The sequence below is a fragment of the Solea senegalensis genome, linkage group LG14 (genome assembly GCF_019176455.1).
Source record: "Solea senegalensis isolate Sse05_10M linkage group LG14, IFAPA_SoseM_1, whole genome shotgun sequence".
Classification (NCBI taxonomy): Eukaryota; Metazoa; Chordata; class Actinopteri; order Pleuronectiformes; family Soleidae; genus Solea; species Solea senegalensis.
Genome location: NC_058034.1, coordinates 18,871,335 through 18,895,747, shown reverse-complemented (window position 1 = coordinate 18,895,747; position 24,413 = coordinate 18,871,335). Strand labels below are relative to the sequence as shown.

The window sequence follows — 24,413 nt, the reverse complement described above, 5'->3', positions numbered from 1 at the left end:
TTTGAATTTGCGGTTAGGTTATGGTTATGTTTAAAGTTAGTGATGATGCTTTGTTTTTGATGTCCAAATGAATGGAAGCTAACGAAGTGACATCAAAAGAATATCAACACAAACGTGTGTGTGTGTGTGTGTGTGTGTTATAACACTTGGATGTCTTTTTAGTGGGAAGTATAATCTGTCCTCAGCCAGGCTGCCTCCTCCTCCACACTCTCCATGCATATATCCTCCTCTTCAGATTGTAATGAGATACAGAATACACTAAGGCTAGGCTAAGTGTTCTTCACTCTATTCCCTTTATATGACGATAAATCAAAAACAATAATAAAAAAACAACCACAGTGGCAAATTCACATATGTGTATGCAATTGACTTTATATACTTATTTAAGTCTGACACTAAGATGAATTAGACATGTTGTGAGAAAATCTAGGTCACAGTATATATAAAATAACATTTATTTTATGTCTCCATCATGTGTCCATACAGTTTCAATTTATCTTGTGTTTTTTACATTATGGATTTTTCATTTTCTGAAACCAGAAAATCAGCTTCCACCATGCATACATGCGTAATAACTCATGTGCTTTCTTCTGACACTTGTCTTGTTGCAAGTCACGTATATTTATCAACAATTTCGGATGAGATGATGCAGGCTCTTGCATATGGTGTATTTATACCGATAATACTACAGCTTGTTACCTTGGAATTACACAAGTGGATCACAAACCTACAGTCATTTTTATTCCTGCCGGCAAAATGATGCAATCCCTGCCGTTTTCTGTTGAAGGTGTAAAGTGGAATCTTTCTCCAGGAGCTTCAGTCAACTAATTCAGACCTGTGCACACACACACACACACACACACACCCCCCAACGACTCTGCTCATTACCGCCTCCATATCTTCAACCGCAACATCGCTGAGCAGCACTTCTCCACTTCACAGATGTGCTGGGGTTGTCCTTGGAGATTTCCCTGCACAAACAAAAGAATGCTTCCCCCCCCCTCCCACATATCCTTGAATCCACCCCTCCCTCTCTGCCTTTCCCCTCTCTATCCATCTCAGCTGCTCTCTCCCCCACGTTTTCACACCAATGGGCATGCCGCGTGTAGCTCCCACTCACTGGCATCAGAAACACGAGACATCTCCAGTCCCGCACAGGTTCACACATATACACACCAGCGTTGCGTAGACCGAGGCTGCATTTCTGCCAAATACACGCTGGAGATAGCAAATCATTAAAACAGGAGGGGACAAAGAGTCCTGCAGCTGTCAAACACACCGGACTCAAGGTAAAGGATCCATATTTATTTATCGGGCGACAGGTTGTTATGTAATGTTGTTGTAGAGCAGCGGCGTTGTGTGGATCTCTGTGCTTCAATGGACTGATCACTCACTCAGCTTTGAGTGAAGGCGTAGTATTCCATTTGTGGAAGCGATTGTGATGTCAGTGAGGTGAATATTGAATGCATATAGTGACACAAATGCAAGCTGCATGAAATAAATCTACTATTTTCCAGCTAGTTTTGTGGAAAAAAATGCGTTTGTGCACAGGCTGTGTATCTGGGCTGCACGCTACAAGGGAATGCCTATTCATGCATGCGTTCAGTAACAGGGTCCACACACTCCCACTTCCCCGCGACGCTTGCAGCTCTCAGGGCTGGAAAGTCGAGTAAATGTCAACCCCGCAGAACTGTCAAAGATGGATCTCTTTGAAGGCCACGCAGTATAGTCATGTCGGGGTGAGGTCAGCGTATCCAGACCTTTCCTTCACTCTTATTTCACTTTTAAACTCTGGCCCTCACTAACCACGTCCAAAATGAGCCTCAGTTTGCCCAAATGTCAAAAAAAGGTATTTGTCTTCCTTTTGTGACAATCTTGACGATGTAGTGATGTCACCACACACCACAACTAAAACAAAATAAAGGTATTCAGTCAATGCTTCGTTGGGTTAAATTGGAACATTTATATACCGATTTCATTCAGTTCAGAGGCGTCAAAACGCTAGTGGTTTAAAGCCCACATAGACCGGAGGCTCCAATTAACGCTGCGTTTGTGTGTGTATCTGCGTCATTACCTCGTTTATGAAACCCTAACGTTTCAGAACAAACAGTTCAGCCACTGCTGAGAAAATAGTGTTGTATTGTTTTCCTGGGCTCTAGATGCAGAGCATCCACCGTGCCAGAGGGGGAGCTGTGTATCTGAGAGCTGGCCTATCTATTACGTCACTTCCAGGTACCTGGCCAATCACAGGACAGTGGGAAAGCTCTCGTTGGCTGGCCAATCACAACACAGTCCACATTCTGGGGGTGTGGTTTTGGTCTGAAACAGCGCGGCTGACGAGAGTGTCAGTGTGGAGATATTTTGATCGGCTCGTTTGCAGTGATTAGGAGGTTTTTAACCATGAAAACAAGTTCATATATGTAAATAGACCTTCATAACTAACATATATGTGTGATACAAGCATTCTATGTCACCTTTAAGGTGCGTGTATGCATTTCATATATGCATGTCATATACATATCCTATAATCACTATTTTCACGTGTCAATGCACCTAGAAACCTCTAATCCTCTAAAGCCTGTCCCACACGAGAGGACTTTCAAACATGACTTGATTTTTAAAAACATGGGACACCACAGACACAACAAGCTTTGTAACTGACTTTCACACAGGACCACACACTTGTGTGGTATATGGGAGCTGTGTTGTATGTCAATCATTTTATGGGATTGTGTTAATCTGCATGCTGACAGTTGTGTTTTCACTAGGATTTGGTTTGGCTGTTACACTGTCTTTAAATGCACTTTCTACAGTATAGTAATATAAACTGTATTATACCATACTAACGCCACGACTAACCCAGTCACCAGTAATATTGGCACCACACATTACTGCAAATCAAATTGGGGAACTAGCGTAAACGTTACGTCCATGTCTACAGTTGTGTGTTTGGACATGATCGTGTTTCAACTGCTTGTGGTTCAGGTTCAAGTTTCACTTTATTTATTTATTAAAAGGTAATTTAGTGTGTGTCTAAGACCACCGGATGCCAACAACATTGTTGACACAATAGAGACACTCCTTCCCCCCCAAACCAATGACAGAATCCAATTGGACAGTACACGGGTAAATCTGTCATAATGAACATGTACAGGAATAGATAAATAATAACATACTGTATAAAAGACTCAACAGATGTTAGTCAATTGAAGTCAGGTTCCTAATAGCCACAGGAATTATGCTTTTGCTTAAAATGAGGTTCTGGTAATAAATGTGGTGAATGCTACTTCTACACTTCTACATCTTTAGTTTAAAATAACCTAAATTCTGCTGCAGATAGGCTTTGCATCCACATAACCTCAGGGATTTATAGGCCAAAAGTTAAAGGTGACATAGAATGCTTGTATCACACATATATGTCAGTTATGGAGGTCTACTTACATATATTAACTTGTTTTCATGATTAAAAACCTCCTAGTCGCTGCAAACGAGTCGATCAAAATATCTCCTCACTGACACTCTAGTCAGCCACGCTGTTTCAGACCAAAATCACACCCCCAGAATGTGGACTGTGTTGTGATTGGCCAGCCAACAAGAGCTTTCCCACTGTCCTGTGATTGGCCAGGTACCTGGAAGTGACGTAATAGATAGGCCAGCTCTCAGATACACAGCTCCCCCTCTGGCACGGTGGATGCTCTGCATCTCAGCAGCTACAACGAGAGTAGTTCTTCTTCTTCTGCGGTTGAATGTACGCAACCGGATGTGCCCGGACTAGTGCCCACACCAGGAGGCGCTACGGTGATGAGAGGAGTGGTGAGGTTTACTGATGACATCATCAAATTAAGGAAGTGCCGATCCGCTTCGCAGAGCCCAGGAAAACAATACAACACTATTGTCTCAGCAGTGGCTGAACTGTTTGTTCTGAAACGTTAGGGTTTCATAAACGAGGTAATGACGCAGATACACACACAAACGCAGCGTTAATTGGAGCTTCCGGTCTATGTCGCCTTGAAAGAAACACTCGACAACATCCAATTTTACTATGGCAAAAAAAAAAGTACATAATATACCAGGCTCTCTTGGTTGCAGATTAATGTAGTTCTGGCAGGTGATTCGAAGTGATAAAACAGACACGAGTAAGTTTTATTAAAAGAGGCACACCAACAAATAAAGGTTGTGTGGTCCATCAGTCTGCAGACAGATGCGCTGCTATGTTATTACTGCTGATTTACTCGAAAAATACACCATCAATTGACTTTCCCAACTGAAAAACATCCAAATCAGTACGAGTGACACCGCAATCCTTAACAATACCATCATGAAGCTACAACTGAACACCATAAATCAACTGATAAGTAAAACTGCTGAACTATTAAGACCAATTAGCCTCACTGCTGGACCCACGCACGTGTGTATGTGTGTGTCTTTACAGGGACATGTGCACCGGTGAGGAGATGAAACCGCATGAGCCTCTTGATGACTGGTTCGTTAAAGGATTCCATGGGTCCTAGTGCCCCAGTGTTATGAAACATCTGCAGTGTGACTTAACATTGCGGATGTGACAGATGTAAAGATTTAACAGCAGCAGCAGTGGTGATTCCAAGACTGTAGGCTCAACAGCAAATCGGTGTGTGTGTGTGAGAGACAATTCCCTGGCAAATTCGACTGGTGAAAAGTGCTTTTAGTAGACAGAGTGACAGGCTTTGGGAGTGGAGCCATATTCTGCAATGCAAAATAAATCCCTGGAACAAAGTGATTGCGTATATGGCTTAAGGCAGAAAAAGCATGAGCAGCTCAAGCTAAAAGGGAACAAAGTGCAAACACACCCATGTATAAAACACACCAGCATGTGTTAGGGCTGAAATAATAATTGGTTTAAGTGTTTTTTTTAACAAGCCTTCTGATTTCTCAGCTTCGGAAATGTGAATATTTTCAGGTTTATTTTCTCCATATAACAAAGTGATCACACATTGTCATACAATCAGTCTTCGTTCAGGTAAATATAAAGCCTAACGGTCCTATTTTTATCACCAAGCACAATGTTCCCTGATGTACAAGCCAGTGGTTTGACCTTATCATCCTGAATAACCCTGGCATGTCTGTGCTTTTAATAGTTCAGCTCAGCCAGTGACAGGCAGATTTCTCTCGAGTGTAATCTGACGTGCGGTCGCTGTGAGTCAAAAAAACATCGGCGAGTGAGAGTGACGGACGCTCCGAGCGCGGTCGGCTTTGACGGTTCGTCTGAAGCGATAACATATGGGGTTAACATGGTTTGAAAAGCCAATTATTTGGTGAATGACTGTAGTGTATCCTTACTGCGACTTTGCATGTGCACGTAATAACAAACAAACAAACAGCCGGATTTAAATAAAAGAAAATAGCATTTATGATGAGCAATCTCACGGTTTCCTATCTTTTATACAACGTCCAAGTTACATTACTTCCCCAACCTCCTTTTCCTTTCATGTTATAGGTAAGCATTATTATAGTTATACATAGTTTACCTGCAGCGAGGAGAGAAACCTTAATCCAGAATGTACACGTGCAACCTCTGTGAAAAGAGGACATCGTTCATCAGCATGCAGGTTTGCCAAACAAGCTGCGATGGCAAATAATGCAAAATAATAATATCGGGCATTGCCCTGTGTGTTCCTATTCTTCTGAGGATTAAATTATAAGCTGGAGCTTAGATACAGATTAAGTTCAGGCAAAATAAATACAAAGAGGGAAGCCTGTGAAACAGGGGGTTAAAGGTACAATGTACATGATTGTACCTTTCTGAGGAGAAAGTAGATGAAAATAAGATCAGGGTGTAATTTGCTGGAAAGAACCCCTGGCAGCTTTATACCAGAATGACCTGTCGGATTGTTACAGGGACCAATCAGCTCAGGTGTCATCGAAGGATACAACAAAGTGGAGTGAGGAACAGTTATGTACCGTCTGTCTGTGGATGCAGAGAACGTCTCTCTGTCTCTGTCAATCTCATAACAGTGCAATGGGTCACTCGGCTGCAAACCTGTGTGCCACCGGTGTGTTCAGTGCCAACTTTGAGAGGCTTATTATTTACTGAGGGTTTGTCCCCATTGTGGACCTTGTTTTTTATGCATAATTCATTTTAAAGCTGCCTATAAAAGCAATAATAAAAGCTTTTAGTAACAAGGGTGAGGGTATCAGGTTGGGTATGAATGCAGAATTGGGTTGGGGCCCACCACTTTATAGTTTTTTATTAATATAAAGGTAAAAAGTAAAAAATATAAATCTCAATTATTGTGGAAGTAGGTAGCAGACTTTGTCCCTTATCCACATGTCAGTATAATCCATGGTCGACTTGTAGTCAAAGAAAATGAGAGCGGCGACGTACAGTCTCATAAAGTGTGTGTGTCACATCCACAATGTTCCCCCCTCTGTGTCAGAATAGCTGTGCATGTGACTACATGTGACAGCTGCTGCTAAATATAGCACCTGTATTATGAATATGTACCTGTCAGCCCAGATTCGGCAGGTGATGTCTCCGATGTCAGCGCTGAATTGTTAAACGCTACACGTGAAACATGTGATCAGTTGAGTGTACACGTTGCTTGACGATGCAATGAGAGGTGACTCAATTCAATACAGTAAGGTTACAATTAAATGTAAATAGACTGTTGTCGTTTTATTTACTTTAATCCACATATTATTTTTTTTAGATATATTTTTTTAGAACGATCACTCCATTATTAATTGATTACAAATGAACCGTCAACTATTTGATAATCGATTCATCGGTTTGAGTGTTTTCTTGCGTTATTAAAAACTATTTTCTGTCACTTTTCAGCTTTTGAATGTGAATATTTTCTGGTTTCTTTGCTCCATATGACAAATCGTCCCAAGCTATTACAAGCTATATTTTGTGACCCAGTGCCGGCTCAGTCATTGTTGACACACCAATGTGACTCAGTCACCACTTGTTTACAAATCGTTTACATCTGGCTCAATGTCTTTCTTCTTTTTTTGTTTTTCTATTTTTAGCCCTTTTTCAATCATTTCCTCTAAATTGTGCATTTTCTAAAGCTCTATCTGAGCTGCATTTGAAACAATAGTGCTCTGTTTACTGACAACAATTGTGACCAGTGTCTTCAGGGAGAGCAGCCAACACATCATATGATCATTTAACAACTTTAAACCTATGCCATTGAAGATCTGTTCATTTATTATTTGTAGTATTAATTTTATTTTGGCAAGACAGCATCTCAAAATGCACAAAGAGCCGAGTCGGAGAAGATCAACAGTGTTCGCAACTGAAGCCACGGTCACTGTCCTGAGAACCTGCCTGAGCCTGGACAGACATAAATCATGAGACATGACGCAGCTCTGATGCCACAGATGACCACACTTCAGATGGTCAGACCCACATTCTTCGCCGAGCAGTCTGGCCTCTAGTGCAAGACAACATGTGTGACCATGTGAGTCAAGGCCCAAATCAGAAGCTCCTAAAGGGGAATCAACATGCTTGGACTATAAATACAGAACAAATTCCCCAGGATATCTCAGCATCTGAGTCACAGAGCATCATAATGAAATGATAATTGAAAAAAAAATAATTTAAAACAGCTGCAACAGTGGAATTCAAGTGATCATATTGAAAAAGAAAATCTAATTTCTTCGGGACTGAAGCGTCCCCATCTGTCGCTTGTTTAGCGTTTCCCTGATCTAAACCTCGAGGTCCACGTCTTCGTCACACATTATGTCACTTTTACCAAATGTTGTTCCCATTTTGTGTAAAACAGATGGCGAAGCACTGCAGATGTGAGTGGACAGTGTGTGATTGACATCTGGGAACAAATCATGAATCTCAAGGTTTCAAAATGGGAGCTCACATTCTTATGGTCCTCATGTGACAGTTGTGGCCCGAGGCATTGTTTTCCGGTGTCCTGCATGTTTGTTTATATCTTCAGAGTGCCTTGAGGGGATCCTTTCAAATTCGACAATGGACTCAAAGATGAGCTGATTATATTTTATATTTTTTGTGAATGATGTGCCTCAAGAGAATCCTTTCAAGTTTGGCACGAATCTTCACTTGGATGTGCATATTGAATGCTTTGCGATTGGAAGCTAAAGGTCAAGGGTCATGTTCACAGTGGCCTCACAAACTTGAACGTCCTATTCCTTTTTCAAGTTGGCGAGCACGTGATATGAGTCTGAAAAACACTGTACAGACTGAGTGTTGGTCAATGCTTCGTGGTAAGTTGCACTTTGCTTCTTGGGTGGACTGAACTGGTTTGTTAATGCGATTTCAAAGTACTGGTGGGTGCTTGTTTTCTATGTTTGGAGGAGATAGCACAGATTTAACTGGGTTAACCGTCTCCTGCTTCGAAGTTGATCCTTTATTGGTTGTTTTGTGTCTGCAAGAAGGTATATTCGCATTGTTTTAATCACCTCTCAAAGCCATAAGTAGGTTGTCCTCTAGCAAGTGCTCGAAGTAGCTGTTGTGTTGATATGTGGATGTGTATGAATTATCTTCAGCCAAGTTCGGTAACTTTCAGCACCAGTTCTGGTGCCGTTTCAGTACAATGCAGTGCTATTTAAAAATAGCTCTGTGTAACTTTAAGGCTTGCCCTAGATACAAAACCATCCATCCATCCATTATCTCCAGCACTTAGAGGGGGAGTAGTTGACATAGCTGACATCCAGTGTGCGTGTGCTTTGTCGACAGTTCACAAGCCTATATAAAAAAAACATGATGCATATAGTTGGGGACAACACAGAATGTCCACAAATGCAACTTGAAAAGTTGCTATTTTTACTTGCACACAGCAGGGAGTCGAGAAGAGAGGTGAACTGTGACTGACACACACACACACAGTTTCTGCTGTTAACGTCTGCAAAAGAGCTGTGCACATTTTTGCAGAGAATGGAGGTGTCTTGCTGTGTATCGGCAGTATTTGCTGTGCAAATGGAAGTTTCGTTCCATGCACATCAACCTCTAAAGTCTCTGCTGTTGTACAATGTGGTAGTTTGCAGCAAACTGAACTGCAGGGTGTCTCGTGTCAGCATCCAGAAATGAGGACATGGGGGGGGGGAAATGTGAAACACTGCATTGCACCAAGTTAGGTAACATCAAAGAAGAAGAAGAAGAAGACACACACACACACAACTTCCATGATCTACATTTTTACTTCCTAATCCACTGACCCTCCTGGGCATCTCCGAAACTGACAGTCTCGCGCAAGTTTCCTGTACTTCATTCATGAGAGTGCTGTTGCTGTTTTTAGCCTCTCTCCTCCAGGAGCCAGCCTTGCTGCATGGCTGAATAGAACACGCTCCACTTCCTCCTGACTACATGGATTTGTCAGGGAGTTTTATAAATAGCTCAGTGGCAGCACGTGTTTGCACCACACAGACAGACGACGCGGCTCGCAGCAGTCGGGGGAGATAGAGATTTGTCAAAAGTGAGGACGGATGAGGAGCAAAGGCAGACAGGAGGAGAGTCCCTCATGGTGCAATTAATACACACTAAGGAGACTTATCAATATGTGCAGGTCGTTGCCAATTAACTTCACAAGATGAAGTTTGCTCGCTGAAAAAAAGATACTTTGCCGACACGTGATATTCAACTGTTCAGACAGACACAGATATGCTTCAATCGAGATTCTGATTATGCAATTCCTGTGGAATAAGTTCACTTATTGTCACTCCATGTATAATTCTGTTGTCCACAGACGTGGTTGCGAGAGTAATGGCAGCGATGAGCTTAAAAAGGCATCACAGTGATGTGATGACTTTTTGCTGTGATGCAAAGATATAATGCAAATTTCATTTATTATTACTTTTTTTAAAGGTGGGAAAAAAAGTAAATATCATTTCAAAGTTGAATGCACCATGACTTTTTATTTTTAACTCAAAAAAAGAGAAATGGTTTGAAGTCTCTCAGTTGGTATTCATGAACAGAGCATTCACAAATACTCATGTCAGTGAAATGGCTGTTCATTGACTTACACTGGCACGGGCACCAGCTAATCACATCATGTTTTAAAGAAATACTGAAGTGCCTGCATGTGCTTCCCAATCAAATTGTTCATATGATTCAGATTTCCATATGAAATGCATTATAGTCCCCCTTCGGAGAATTCCTCTTAGGCTCAGTGGTGCTGCAAATTACAATAGAATAAATTACATTTGCAATTTGCAAGTACAACACACGACCTGACATCAAATGTCATAATGAACCTGACGGTGTAATTGTTTATCTGTTTTTTTTCCATTCGCCTCCCTTTTCATAGACAATGAGAATAAAACATCAGGTTGTTTTTTATGACGATCGCACCAGCACAAACCATTGTCATGTGTGAAAGCATTGCTTGTTTGCGTGTACTCGGCAGCATCCGAAACATGATGTTTTTAAACGCACAATACGTCCTATTTTGATATAGTACCGACATCACTGATGTTGTTGTGTAAAATCATCAGCTTAATGCTTCTGACTTGACCTTCTCTGGTTTAACGACAGGAAATTCATTTTCTATACACAGCCCCAGACAGAAATATCTCTTATTACGTTTGCAATCTTCCCTGAAAATAACAATTCATTATTTACCAAAGTACAACTCGGATTGTGTGAATCTATGATTCACATAAAAATTGCATCCGCTTGAGCCACATCTGCTACATAACATGGCGGTTTGTGGGGCAGAGTGTGTGTCACGTGTGCATCCGATGCAATCTGCAAATACTTCAGGCTTCAGTACTCAGTCATCTGGGGTTTACTCTTGACAGGGTAGAAAATAATCTGAAAGAACAAAGACCATTCCCGCTCTATCGAAACCCTAACTAATGTTCAGTTTACATAACATTAGTTAGGTTTATTAGTCTAAAACAAATACAAACACAAGAGATCCATCTCCCTGTCAGAGTTAGATTAACACTGCAAAGTGGAACTGCAATAAGCCTTGGAGTTTATGTTGTGGATTGGGCACATCAACTCCAGCAGTTAGCTGCATTTCAGCTGCCCAATCAATCCTATGCATTTCAAGCAATGTTCCTAAAGGCTGAAAAAAAAGAAAAAAAACAAACAATCAATTGCTCTAATTCTTGTGCTGCACGGGAGCAGACATCTCGGTTGGTTTAAAGTGCATAAGACCATTAAACTTCTTGTATAAAATAACCACTAGACAACATTATAGAGAGCAGAGAAACACAACAATTCTCAAAATGAGCAAGCACTAGGCATCAGGAAGAAATCTATGACAGAACCAGAATCAAAGATGTGCAGCCATCTGCCTAGACAGGTTGGGGTGAAAGACAATAGGAGGATAGAAAGGGGGGAGAGTAAGGCCAGGAGGGAGGTGAGGTAGCGATAGAAGAGACCAGGAGCAGATATACAACAATTGTATCAAGTTATAAGTTTATAAGATAGTTCTGAATCATGCATGACATGTTTATAGAACTACAAAATCATGTGTTGATAAAGAATTATACTGTTATCAACTTCCCACACTACGCTCTTCACTTAGTTATAGTATAATAATTTGAATGACAACAATGATAATAATAGCCTCGAAAACGAGATCTGGATCCTGCAGCATGCAAGATGAGGACGCAGAGAGAGAGAGAGAGAGGACAGGAAGGAAAGACACAAACCAGTGAGAGAAAGAACAAGCTTGTTTTAACAGGATTTATCAAAAAGGAAGGTTTTAAGTCTAACTTAATAAAAACCTAATACTATACAGAAAGAGTTTCCGCCTCCCGAACTGTCACTGGGAGCTGGTTCCACAGGAGAGTTAAATGAGAAGATTCATACTCATACTGCTACTACCGCTATCACAAGAAAAAAGAAACACATTTGAACATTCAGGTTTTCACACAACAAAAAATTGATGTAAAAACGTTTTTTAACATATAATATACCAAAGTGCAATATTCCATTCACTCAAAGCTCCACCCACACAACAAGCCACCGACATGAGGACAACGAGGAATTTTGGCTGCACTTTCTCTGCCATTTCTCCACGACTCATGACTCGCTCAAAAACCTCTGGCTGTTGTGAACGAGGTCTCAAACCATTTATTGAAGGCTAGTTGGACTTGAGGTGGACTTCAACGGATATGACAGAAAGAGTGTCAGGAACAAATCAAGGACCCTGTTGTAAACAAGAAGCCTATGTCACACAATGTTGGTTGTCGCTTTGGAGTCCTATCAAAATGTACCAACTAACGTACGATAATTAAAAGGGTATGAATTTGTTTTGTTTTTAAAGAGATAAAAATTAACAATTACTGACCATTTACTTGCAGGACTAAAAAGCTCATTCATGTCGTGAAATTGCAAACATACACATAACATGTAGTGTATAGGAATATGTGCATATTAACCCTTATATACATTTTGGTATGAGTATAAATGTGCTCTTTCCTTTTGATATAATCCACCATCTCCAACTAAATATTTTACTACTGAGGAAAATTTGTCGAAATGTGTAGCTATACAGGTATTTTTATGAGCAATTTGATTAATAATGCATTTATTTATGCTTCATCCCTATGTGCAAGCAAGAGTTTTCACAGAGGGAATGACTAAATATAATCCCATGTCTCTTTTGGGTTTGGCATTTATCAACTCCTGCATTTGTGATCCTTCGTTTAATCTGTCCTGACCCATATAAATGTGAATGTATTAGAATGTTATTTTTGGCCAATCGAGTGGTTTACAGTAAAATGTGTGTCTCGTGAACCAGACCTATTTCACCGAATGTCTGGGCTTTGATGGATCATCTTAACAACTATGCCCCATCTGGAGTGACTCATCCCAGAGGCAGAACACTGACAAACAGAACACGATGGCAGCAGTGGACAAATTAGACGGGACAGGCTGTGATGAAAGATGGGGATACAGAGAGTTTATTCTCTACTTGAGACAGGAAGGTGTTATGTTTGTTCCTTCCCCCTCACCTTTCATCACATTCACATTTTAGCACCATGAAATGAAAAAAATATCCATTTACGTTAAAAACAGTCAGCCCACTTTGTATATATACATACAAATATATATCACATGCTTCAGTATGTTCTTCATCTGTGTGATTTCTTTCTTGTTATCTCAATGGGTCCTGAGTCTGGTGACAAACAAACATATAAACTTCGGAAAAATAATCTTAAAGAGCCCCAAAAATATTCTATTGCGCATTGAATTGCTTTGTTTAACTATTATCCATGTAGTTTTTCCCCAGATAATGTAATTACCTTCTAATTTACTTCCCAGTAATTTACAAAATGACTTTCTTCTTAATCTGGGAGTAAAATCAGAGCTGCCATCCCAGCGTAGACGGTTTTGTCATGATGTTTGATTGTATTAGAGTTTTATCTGTGGTAATGCAGTTATTCAGATAGACTCCCTCCATTTACTGTTTGCTTCTTTACTTTTATGGTATGCATTCGATAAATACTGTAATAAAACAGTTTGAAATAGATGCAATTTGAATAATAGTCGGTGTAATTCAGCCTTCCCAGAACTCAGTTGAAGTCATGTGAAATTTGCATACAGGAGCTTCTCTACACTCAAACAAAGAAATCTTACCAGGATGTAGACAGAGGTATTGAGGATGTTAGAAGCTTCCTTCTGAATGAGGCACCACAGAAGGTGAATCAGCATCTGCATATGGAGTTGCACCTGTTGTCTACAGCCAGTCCATTCCTGACCAGTCTGTTGGCCTTATCTCCCTGTAGATTTGTTTTCTTTTTTCACAATCAGTTTATTCATGTGGCCGTCCAACAACATTTAAGAAGTTATCCATAGTCTGAACATGTCGAGGGGCGCAGCCTGGCAATCTGAAGCCAAAACATACGATTAGCCACCGTAGCAACAGCTAAACCATGACGTAATGTTCTTGGCAGTGCTGAGCTTCTACAGTTATAAATCATTTTCACGTTGTGCAAGATTTGTGAACAATTGCACTGACTAAAAAAAAACCTAAAAAAAACCCCTGCACGACTTGACTTGAGTCATCAGCATATACATGCACCTGTACATGTCTCCTTGTGAGCAGGGTATTGTAGTTCAAGTAAATTAAAAAGAGATGTGCGCTTTTCCAACAGGTTCTGCACCATGAAGACCAGACTAGGCTGCCTGTCCAACAAGTCCGACTCCTACAATGACTTCTCTGAGTTCCTTCCACCTGCCCATGAAACCACAGCCAGGTGTTTGAAGTGAGTCCAACCCAAACACAAATTTACAGATAATAGCGTGATAATGTGCAGGATACATTTCCACTAAATTGTGCATGGCTGATTTTCTGTTTAATATAGATCTTCATTTGAAAGCTCCAATATTGATGAATACAGTCTCCTTAATAGAAGCCATTTCTTGTTTCCTCTTCACAGATTTCACAAAACATGTCTCACATGGCTGCTAACCTAACAGCTGAGACCGCAGATTTGTTCCTTTCTTTGCCATCTGTGCTGTCGAACCAGAAATACTTCCACTCGCTGTGTTTCAGATGTAGTTCACATGACTGTTCAGTTGAGCTTGGGACAACTTGGTAATCACTTCAAACAGCCCAGGCTGTATATTCTGAACTCAACTTAATGCAAGTAATTTAGGGTTGTTTTTCAAAAATGCACCAGGTTAGAGAGATCCAAACTGCAGCATTTGTTCAAAAATGAGTGTGAGAACTGGAATATCTCAAATATCAGATCTTATCAAACAAAATTTAATCAGGACTTTGTGAATCACGGTAAAATCAGTTCAGGAAATATAAACAGAACAATAGTAGTGATCATAAAACATGTTTGTTGGGGTTTTTTTTCTATTGTATAAAACTGTGTCAAATGACTTTGGGCTTTTATCATCATATCAGTGGGATTGAAGAAAAATATGTATAATCCAACACAGGCACACAATGATGTTAATGTGTACTCTTAATATTCAACATGGTGTGTTATCCCTCCATCTTTTCACCTTCGCATATGAAAAGCTATTGCTCCTCTATTTCCTCTCCTTCCTCTTGTCTTCACCGTGTAAACGTAACCACATTTCACAATTGAAAGCCTGGAGCAAAAACGCAGCTGGAAGCGGAAAATAAATCATACATTAAACTCACTTCCCCTTCAGTATCATCGTGTGTTAAAAATGTATGAAGCCACAGCGGTTGATCTGTGTCCAAGTCAGCAACTTCCCTTTGCCTTTTTCTCTCCGTTAGACTATCGACGGACGAGGTCGTTCGATGGTCAGAATCCTTCGATCACCTTCTTTCCCACAAATGTAAGTTGAAAATGTCTATTTTTCCTTGGGAACGGTCACTACTGCGCAGGGCAGACACAGCAGCCGCCGGGAAGAAATGTATTTTAATGTAAACTAGGCACTTTGTCTCCTCCAAATCCGTCTCCGACCTTCCTCTTAGACCAGGGGTGTCAAACTCATTTTTGTTCAGGGGCCACATACAGCACAATTTGATCTACAGTGGGCCGGATCAGTAAAATAATAGCATAATAACCTATGACCAACAAGAACTTCATTTTTACAAAACATGGCATTTCTTTAGAAACATAAGTGCAATTTCAACAATATCATGCCTAAATTTACTATTTACACATCACACTGGATCTATACAGGCACAAACATTTAGTCACAGGTATCTGGAAGTGAAAAATATTGCATTTGACATTACGTTTAGATTGTAATCATAGTGTGAAATTTTAACAAATTCATCCTGTGGGCCGGATTGGACCCTCTGGCGGGCCGGTTCTGGCCCCCGGGCTGTATGTTTGACACCCTTGTCTTAGACCAAAGATGCGCGGGAACACACTCGCCAACACACATCCATCTGCACATACTGGTCATGCATTCATACTCAGAGTGCTCAGCACATGTGTTCTGTGACGAAGCATCAGTCACATCAAAACTCACTGAACTGGAAGATGTAAGAAAACACAATGTTAAAGTGACTTTTAAATGTATTAAAGCCACTCTGTGCCTTGCAATTTGCATTTTACTGAGTCACACAGGCTCACAGTTAAAGTTTTTTGTTATTTTACCAAACTATTAGGACTCGACTGACTGCCAAATGCAGGATATGTGTTTATTGAAATTACAGTAGATCAATAAATGGGGCGGGGGGTGGTCGAGTTCCAGGAAGTGAGCGAGCACTAAGTGGAAGTGAGAGGGGAAGCCATGGAGCAGCGGGAGACTTGATGAAAAGCACTGAGGTAGTGACAGCTTCAGTATTGACACTAGACTAAGTACAAGGGCAGGACATAATGCACACCAGAAAACTACAGGTGCAGAGAGGATCTGAGTGCAGGTAAAACAGAGGTAAACACACTGCAGGGGCTGATGAGCTAATGGTATGCAGGTGTGTAGACATGGAGAGGCGATGAATTGATTCACGGCAGGTGTGTTAACAGGGGAGGGGGCACTTACTCCGACTCATAGAGATAAAGAGAAAGGAAAGAATAAATAATGAAAGGGGAGATGGAGTACAGAGGTCAGCAACAGAATTCACAATCATTAAAACTGTTTTTTTAAGCAGAGCTGGAATTAGTGGTTAATTTTTTTAAATCACAGAAACTGTAGGAGAGTGGGAGCATAAAAAAAGAATGTTCACATTCTCTCTGGTATGTTAAGGCCGCTGTGTTTCCTTGACATGCCGAGCAGATCAGGGTCCTTAGTTTGTTGCAATCTGCAGTCTCACCATTAGATGTCACTAATTCTTACACACGGGACCAATCAATTCATTCAAGCTTTAAGTCAACAACAATGTAAAACTGACCAATGACAAAGACAGAATAAGGATACCGGAGAGAGTGATGGATATTTCTTATTCCCTGTAAAAGATTATACACGGAAACATTTGTGATTAGAGTTGTACCTATCCAATACCACGTAATTTATTCGAGCTCCGTTAGCTCTGACACAGTTCTTCTTCGCCACTCTTGAAACTGTTGCGCTGTGCTGTTTTAGAGGTGTGAAGAAGAACTGATCACCTGACACCTGTAGACAAGGCGCTAACGTTAGCTCATCATGTCAGCGGTTTGGCGGTATTTACCAGTTAGCTCCGTTAGCGCGCCCACAGACAAATTGTTTATTAAACGAAAAGAGCAGCGCTACAACTAACCAGCGTACCTGTGTCCTGCGTATGTATGCCTCTGTTTTTAAAGTTTAGCTTTAAGTTAAGTTACTTCAGAGACTCATTTTAACAATCTGGAGTCACGTAAAAAATGATGTCACGCACGTCCTTTGCCGGTGTGTAGTATGATATATATATTTTTTATAACACACTGGTATCGGTACTCTGTATCGGCTGATACCCACAGCACAAGTATCGGAATCGGTATCGGGAGGGAAAAAAGGTATTGGAACATCTCTATTTGTGATCCCTGCGTTGGTGCTGACTTACTCATTAAATCCAACTCTGTGCAAGCGTAAGGTTTTACAACACCTTCATAACCAGTTTGTGACTTTTATGAAGAGTTTATCTTCTGCTCAGTTGAAATGTTATGATGTAACAGACTCATTTAACACAATGAGGAAGACAGTTGATGTCACCAATGAGACAGCGTCAAGAATAGGGCCATTCCCAGGCAGAGGCAGCCTGATACACCCATGTATCCTGTTTCAATTGACCAAGCATTAGAGAGGTGACTTACAACATACAATATGAGCACGCACACACACACACACACACACACATTACATAAGTAATGTCAAAGCAACAGAGCACAGCACTGAATGTTCCCTCGATAGAGGATGTAACAGGTATTACTTTCACCTCTTTAATTTGATTTCAAACAGGAGGGAGCTTGTAAAAACACTTTGACCCGACTGTATTCTGGTGTCATTCCTCAGTGTCTTAACCTGATTGTGCGGTTGCTGGGGGCTGGACCTGTGCTCGCTGTCAACTGCGATATGTGCCGTAGCCGTGGTACAAGAACATTGCGTGAGCTTGCACTGTGCCCATGTGTTTTACAAGCATATTGTACCGAGAGAAGCAATTTGTATTGTATTTAAAGCTGCAGTAGGCAGGATTATCATTTGGGGCAAAAAAGGCCGGTTGCCGCCCCGTGATCTGTCTGCTTAATACGTCCTGTAACACCACAGATTTAGTTGTTAAGTGCTAAACAGGCCAAGATTCTGTAAACCACAAATACATGTTTGAATCTAGAATGCTTATTTATGTGAACAGATAGACATACATGTGTTTGAGGGAGGTGATCACCATTATCTGGTCATGAATGTGACAAGGAGCACAGTGAGTAACCCAAAAACACACTGTCCTTTTCACAATGTAACGTCAATCTATGAATTGCAGGAACATCTGTCTGTCTGTGTGTGTGTCTGTCTGTCTGTTATGTGCTTATTACATTACATTACATGTCATTTAGCAGACGCTTTTATCCAAAGCGACTTACAATAAGTGCATTTCAACATTTGGGTACAAAGCTAGTCATAAGTGCGAAGTAAGTGCTTTTTTTTTTTCGTTGTCGTTGTCTTAGTCGAGGTACGGCCGAAAGAGTCAGCAGCGGAAGATGTGGAGTCATATCTCTCGAATCGATGGTCTGATTGATTTCAAACTTGACTGGTGCCTTGCTATGGGGCACGAGTAAGTGCAGTGCCACTTTGACATTGTTTGGATAAGTAATGCAAAAGATGTCGTTAAATATGTCGATAAAAGAAGCACACATTGGCTTTTTGCCGCTCTACTGTAGCCACTCCCCCTCTCACTCACACAGCACTGTGGGCTATCTGAATGCGGTGTGCTTATATTAAAAGGGATCAGCGGATTTTGCAACGAGTGGCTATTCAAAACTATGTAAAGCATGATGTGCAGTAAACGGACACTTCAAATAGCCCAGCCTACTTTGGACAGTCTTTAGACTTTGAATAAGCAAACGACACTTCCGACTGCAAGGTCCCAAATTTAAACAAGTTTATGGACGTTTCAGGATTCCGCACATGCAAAGCACAACCGACTACAGACAACAAGTGACAGACAGAAGAGCATCTTACTCTAAAAAGTAACAATGAGCACCCAAACACACACAAAAAGCAGATCTTTGGATCTTAATATCTTTTCGCTAAAATCGTGGCCAGTGTGATTTGAGTAACTGCAGCTCCCGGGTTTCCAGAGCTTGTTGACGACTCAAGCTGCTCCTAATGCATCTGCCTCATTAAGTTCTGCGACAACACTCAAGCCGAGATTCTAACCTACCTGTGACTAAAAATAGCTTCTTCACCCTGAAGGCGCGTCACCTTCAGCCTGCCTGCTTTATTTAGGCCCTGCTCCGGCTTCCTTCAGCTTCCTCCTCCTATAGCAACCAAGGTGCTTTCAAACTAGAAAAATAATATCTCAGTGGTTGCTACTTTTTGCCGTGTAAAAACTTGATGTTTTCTGGTGGGACGCCTATAAACAGGAGCCTGGGATGCATGTGTATAACCTTGTGCATGTTGTGCAACCTGCATGTTGTTGCTTGTGCACTCCTGAGAGGGAGTGAATGTGTGTGTGTGTGTGTGTGTGTGTGTTTGTCTGTGAATAATGATGCTGCATATGTACAGACGGACCATCCCCTCTGCTCTGAACAGATTTATTAGGTAAACAGCAGAAATGGGAACGCTGGAAATAACATGTCAACGTGACACGGGGCCCGTAGAAAAACATGCCCTTTCCTTTGTGTTATCATAAGTGGGGAGGAAGCTAATTGATCACATCTTAACTGATAAAAAACAGCATCTTTGAGGGAGTATTTTGTTCCGATCTGTTCGTCGTCTAATCGTACAAGCCCTTTTCTCCACTTCTGGGAACGAGACTGTGTACTGACGGGAAAAATATCAACATAGGATGGAGGGTATTATTATCATGTATCACATGAGTGAGCTGTGCTGTGAAGTAGTAGAAGAAAGAGCTCTCAGCTGCTGCCTAGAAATACTGTAGGTGTTACCCCTGGAATCAATCATATGTCAATTATATGTTTTTGTTGTGCGGTTTGTTTTTTTCCCCCCGTCTTTCACAACATGATTTATATTATTCTTTCCAGATGGCCTTGCCGCCTTCCGGACATTTCTCAGGACAGAGTTCAGCGAAGAGAACATCGAGTTCTGGATGGCCTGCGAGGAGTACAAGAAAATCAAGAGCTCCACCAAACTGGTGTCAAAAGCGAACAAGATCTTCAAGGAGTTCATTGATGTTCAAGCCCCGAGAGAGGTGTGTGTGTGGGAACTAAGTTTTTAAACACTGTCAACCTATTAGAGCTAATTAGACACAATTCAGTAAAACAATAAAGGAGGAAATTTAATATTATTAATAATACTAATTTAGAATTTCGTTGCTCCTTTCAAGGCTTTCAAGGCTGCGTTACAAATGACTCACAACAGTGTCATTTTCCATGAATTCATGACATGACCATGTCAAAAATACATGAATCAGCTAATTACCAGAAAATTTACTTGTATAAGATCATAGAAATGATAAATCTAAGGGTAAAAATAAATAGAATATTTCTTCATTAGATATTACAGCGGCTCTTTATTTCCCGGCAGGTAAACATTGATTTTCGTACCAGGGAAAAGACCAAGCAGAGCCTGGAGGATCCATCGCCGACCACCCTCAACGAGGTCCAGGCTCAAGTCCACAGCCTCATGGAGAAAGACTCCTACCCGCGATTCCTCAGGTCTAAAATGTACCAAGAAATGGTCAACAGGGCACACGCACAGGGCCAGCGGAGGTCTGTGTGACTGACGGAGATGGCGACAGTGGACGTTAAACTTGGACCTACACTGTAAATCATTCATTAGAACCTAAACGTCTTCTCTGAATACTGTGAATCTGCGAGGATGGGGGGTAACATGCTTGACCGTTTCCTCCGTCTACACCAGCTCCGTGCATGAAATCCCTCTTAAGATGTGTTTCAGTGTAATGACTGGTTCAAGGAAGTGGGTTGGACGAGGATAAGCTCAGTGTTTTACCTCTGCTGGGTAATATGTCTGAAAATGTCATTACAATAACAATGACGTCATACCATGTGATAATGATATCTGTTGCCATAAATGCTTATAATAATCAAAGCCTTTTTATGTTTTCCATGACTTTAACCTTCATACCTTTCAAGAAATATATCACATTTCAGTTTCTACAAGCAGCTTGATACCCATGTTTGCGTCAGGGCAGATGGAGGCAGCAGCAACGTTGGGCTAGTAAAGCGAGCTGACTGCAAACCCAGTTTTGCTTGTCAGAGCCCATTTCCAGATGCGGCGCTCAAATAGTTTCTGCTTGCGAGGACCAAACAGAGGTAGAATAATACAATAAAACAAAAAAAGAAGAAACTAAAATTATACGTGAGAATTGCATGTTTGTACGTGTTGTATACTGGAAAGGACGTTGTTCTCCTTTGTTTGCTTGGTAAGTTTTTGCCTCAAAATACTGAACGCACGCTCTGTTTGACTTACTGCGGAATCATTGTGGTAAAAGATGGCGGCCGACAGACAGCAAGGCCCAAGTAACAACTAAGGCTTTATTTATATTTATAGGAGATGATGCACTTCCACAAACTTACTCATGGGAAGAATATTCCATTTCTGCCAATAAACATTCCTGACTTTGAAACACTAGACTATTAAAGAACAACAGGAAGTGCTTTACAATATAAATTTCTCACCTGTATATCTCTAACATGCCCTCAGAAATGTCCCATACTTGTTTCTGTTTTTTTGATATTCAACTGTTGTTGACTGGATGATCATTTATTGTGATAATTATCATTGTTGCTTTATTGCCCAGCACTACCTCTACTACCATGTTTACGCTGAACCTCAACGTGAGTGAACGCTGAATACCCAAATAACTGTGCCAAATTAGATTACAGATATGAATACTATACAGTATCTAAGCTACATAATCCTGTGTAATGTAAACTCTTGCAGGTATTGTACGTGATATTAAATGTAGCATATGGGGCCAGGGTTGGGCAGATTTGATGCTTTCACTTCACCCAGTTAATGAAATCGAATTGTTTTATCATTACTCTTGAACTTGTTGATCATTCATGATCAGGTTTGTGCTGTTTTATGTACATTTCCTTCAGGACACAGTATATTTAAATGGCACTGCTTCATTTAAATAGATATTTAACGTTCATACGATCCCGAAGTGAAAGCACAGACGACCCAACCCCCATAGAATGTGTTGCGTGACCTTGAATTCTTTTGCAGCATGACACAATACACGGAATAAACTATTTAGATATCCTTTGCCTTGTACAATGTGAAAATGAACATCTTTAATACGTCCGTGACATAGCCAGCGTGCTCCCTTTGCACTCCTCTGTAACACAATAAGCTAATTGAAAAGATTTCCCCGGGGAGGCAAACGTTTTCTTAGTACTGCATGTGTGCCGTTTTGAAATGAGACAAAACACATCACCCTATATACGGTATGTAACTGTGTTCCACATGAATGTAACCGCCACCCCCCCCGATATTAAAATAAACTTCTGTCTACATTTTGTGCCCTGTCGAATTTCATTTCCATAATACGCCCAAAGCATTTTACTAAAGTGCATTTATCCACCGATCAGAGGCGAGGATTAGCCCTGATTCCACCTCACTTTCATAACAGCCTAACACTCAAAAACCTTGATTGAATGACACTGGCGATTTACATTCAACCGGTAGATGAAATGGGAAAACTGAAATGAATAAATGAAAGGAAAGATATCCACTCTCAGTCAGACTTTTTTTACTGGCTGAAGGTGCAGTTTGTAATCTTTAAAACGAGTTCACATAATGCCAATAAAGCCTATACGCTTCTCCTGCGGTTGAAGAACGTGGCATGATGGTGAGACTGAAGACACTGAGAAGGTTTTGGAACTGGATTCTACAACTTCAGTAGAACTTCACTATCTTATCTTTGTGACATAAGTGAGTGTTTGATACTGAAAAAGTTGTACTTTGCCGAGATCTCTTGCCGAGACAGCGGCCTGTATCTGCAACTCACATCTCCAGGTTTCTTGGATGCAGTCTGGACTAGTAACGCTGCTGTAAAAGACGGATAAACAACACATAACTACTTAATTGTAGAACTAAAAGTCTTACATCTCGCAAGGCAGACAGCATTGACAGTTCATCACATTCTTTTGGTCATTACTCAGACGTCCACAGGGGGCGATAGAGGTTGTGCACTGGAGCTTTAAAAAAACTTTAAAGAAATAAACCAGAAAAAAATGTAAATTGAGAACAATGGAAAGAGTTTATTGGCTTCTGGATGCTAAACTTTGCATCCAGTCACATCCTCGGTCGGATCATTTGAACTTGTTTACGACTCATTGTGCAGTCGAGCCCAATATTACTTCTTTGCTTGCTTTTAAAGAGAGATGGAAAAAAGAAAATAACCAGAAGGACATTCGATGAGGCAACATCCCTCACTAGAAAACCTTCTTGGTCGTATCGGGGGCAGTGGTACAATGCACTTATCACTTCTGCCGTATTACACCATCCGCTGACTTTGGTGCTGATGTCAATATGTCAGTCACAATGGGAGTGAATGTGGGACAGCGTCCTGTTTGGCAGACAAAACACGAGCGTATCTGGGCCAGTAGACGAAAAGCAGCCAAAACACACTCAGCGTGTAATCATTGTTATGAAAGTATAAATTACGGTAACGTAATAGTAGATCGGAGTGAGTAAACCGTGTGTAGGTGTGGTTTCCTTTGTTGATAAGATCAGTTGTGCATGTTGACGCTGTGTTCGTGCCTCTCACATGAAAAAAAAAACATACACTGCTTCAAAAAACAAGGAAATATACACATTTCTAATGTGATATCTAAAAAAAAACATTTCCAATCAAATACAGATCCCTTGTTGACCTTCTATTTGTTTAAAATGCACTAAATTACAAACTAATGAATTCAGATTTTGTTTGTGTTAAACAAATATTCACCTCTTTGTTTTTCCTCACTCTTCTCTCGCTCTACAGTAGCTCACGGTCACACTCTGTATCTCTGCTCTCTTAATCAATAGTAAACACAATACCCATGGTGCCGCACTCCCATCACTATGGATCGTGGGGCTGGTGGGAGGTGGAAACAAGGTAAATTTAATTTAAAAAATAAATAAATAAGAGGCTAATCAATAATAAACAAAATTAGTTGTATAAAATGTTTCAGATAAATTGTGCTTTTTCGCAATAGACTTCAATGATTTCTCACTGCTGTAATCTCTCAGAAAGTAACTTTTGTGCATAATAGGAAATTAAGTAAATTAAAAAAAAAAAAGCAGAATTCTGGATTTGTTTTTTAGTTTGTTTATTGCACACAGAACTTGAAACATAAATCTGGATTCCAGCCACAGTTTTTCCTTTCCGTTCAACTTTACCACTCTTTCTGCCAGTGTGTGCTTATCACCACCAGATGGAGACAAATACAAATGTACAGGAGAAGTTGTGCACACACACACA

General features: G+C 40.7%; 1 protein-coding gene across 1 annotated transcript; it reads left to right on the top strand.

The window, feature by feature from the left end:
- Positions 1-1,084: 1,084 nt before the first annotated feature.
- LOC122780361 (regulator of G-protein signaling 8-like) lies at positions 1,085-22,461 on the top strand. The gene is made up of 5 exons (XM_044043243.1): positions 1,085-1,289; positions 14,068-14,178; positions 15,171-15,232; positions 20,002-20,168; positions 20,504-22,461. Exons 2-5 carry the CDS (start codon positions 14,078-14,080, stop codon positions 20,696-20,698), a joined length of 525 nt encoding a protein of 174 aa, XP_043899178.1. The 5' UTR covers positions 1,085-1,289; positions 14,068-14,077; the 3' UTR covers positions 20,699-22,461.
- The last annotated feature ends 1,952 nt before the right edge of the window (positions 22,462-24,413 follow it).

Bases quoted from the DNA above. Each gene is read 5' to 3' on its own strand.
- LOC122780361 (XM_044043243.1), top strand. From the start codon at position 14,078: ATGAAGACCAGACTAGGCTGCCTGTCCAACAAGTCCGACTCCTACAAT. The intron at 15,233-20,001 runs GTAAGTTGAAAA...TATTCTTTCCAG, and splicing joins TCACCTTCTTTCCCACAAAT to ATGGCCTTGCCGCCTTCCGG. The intron at 20,169-20,503 runs GTGTGTGTGTGG...ATTTCCCGGCAG, and splicing joins ATGTTCAAGCCCCGAGAGAG to GTAAACATTGATTTTCGTAC.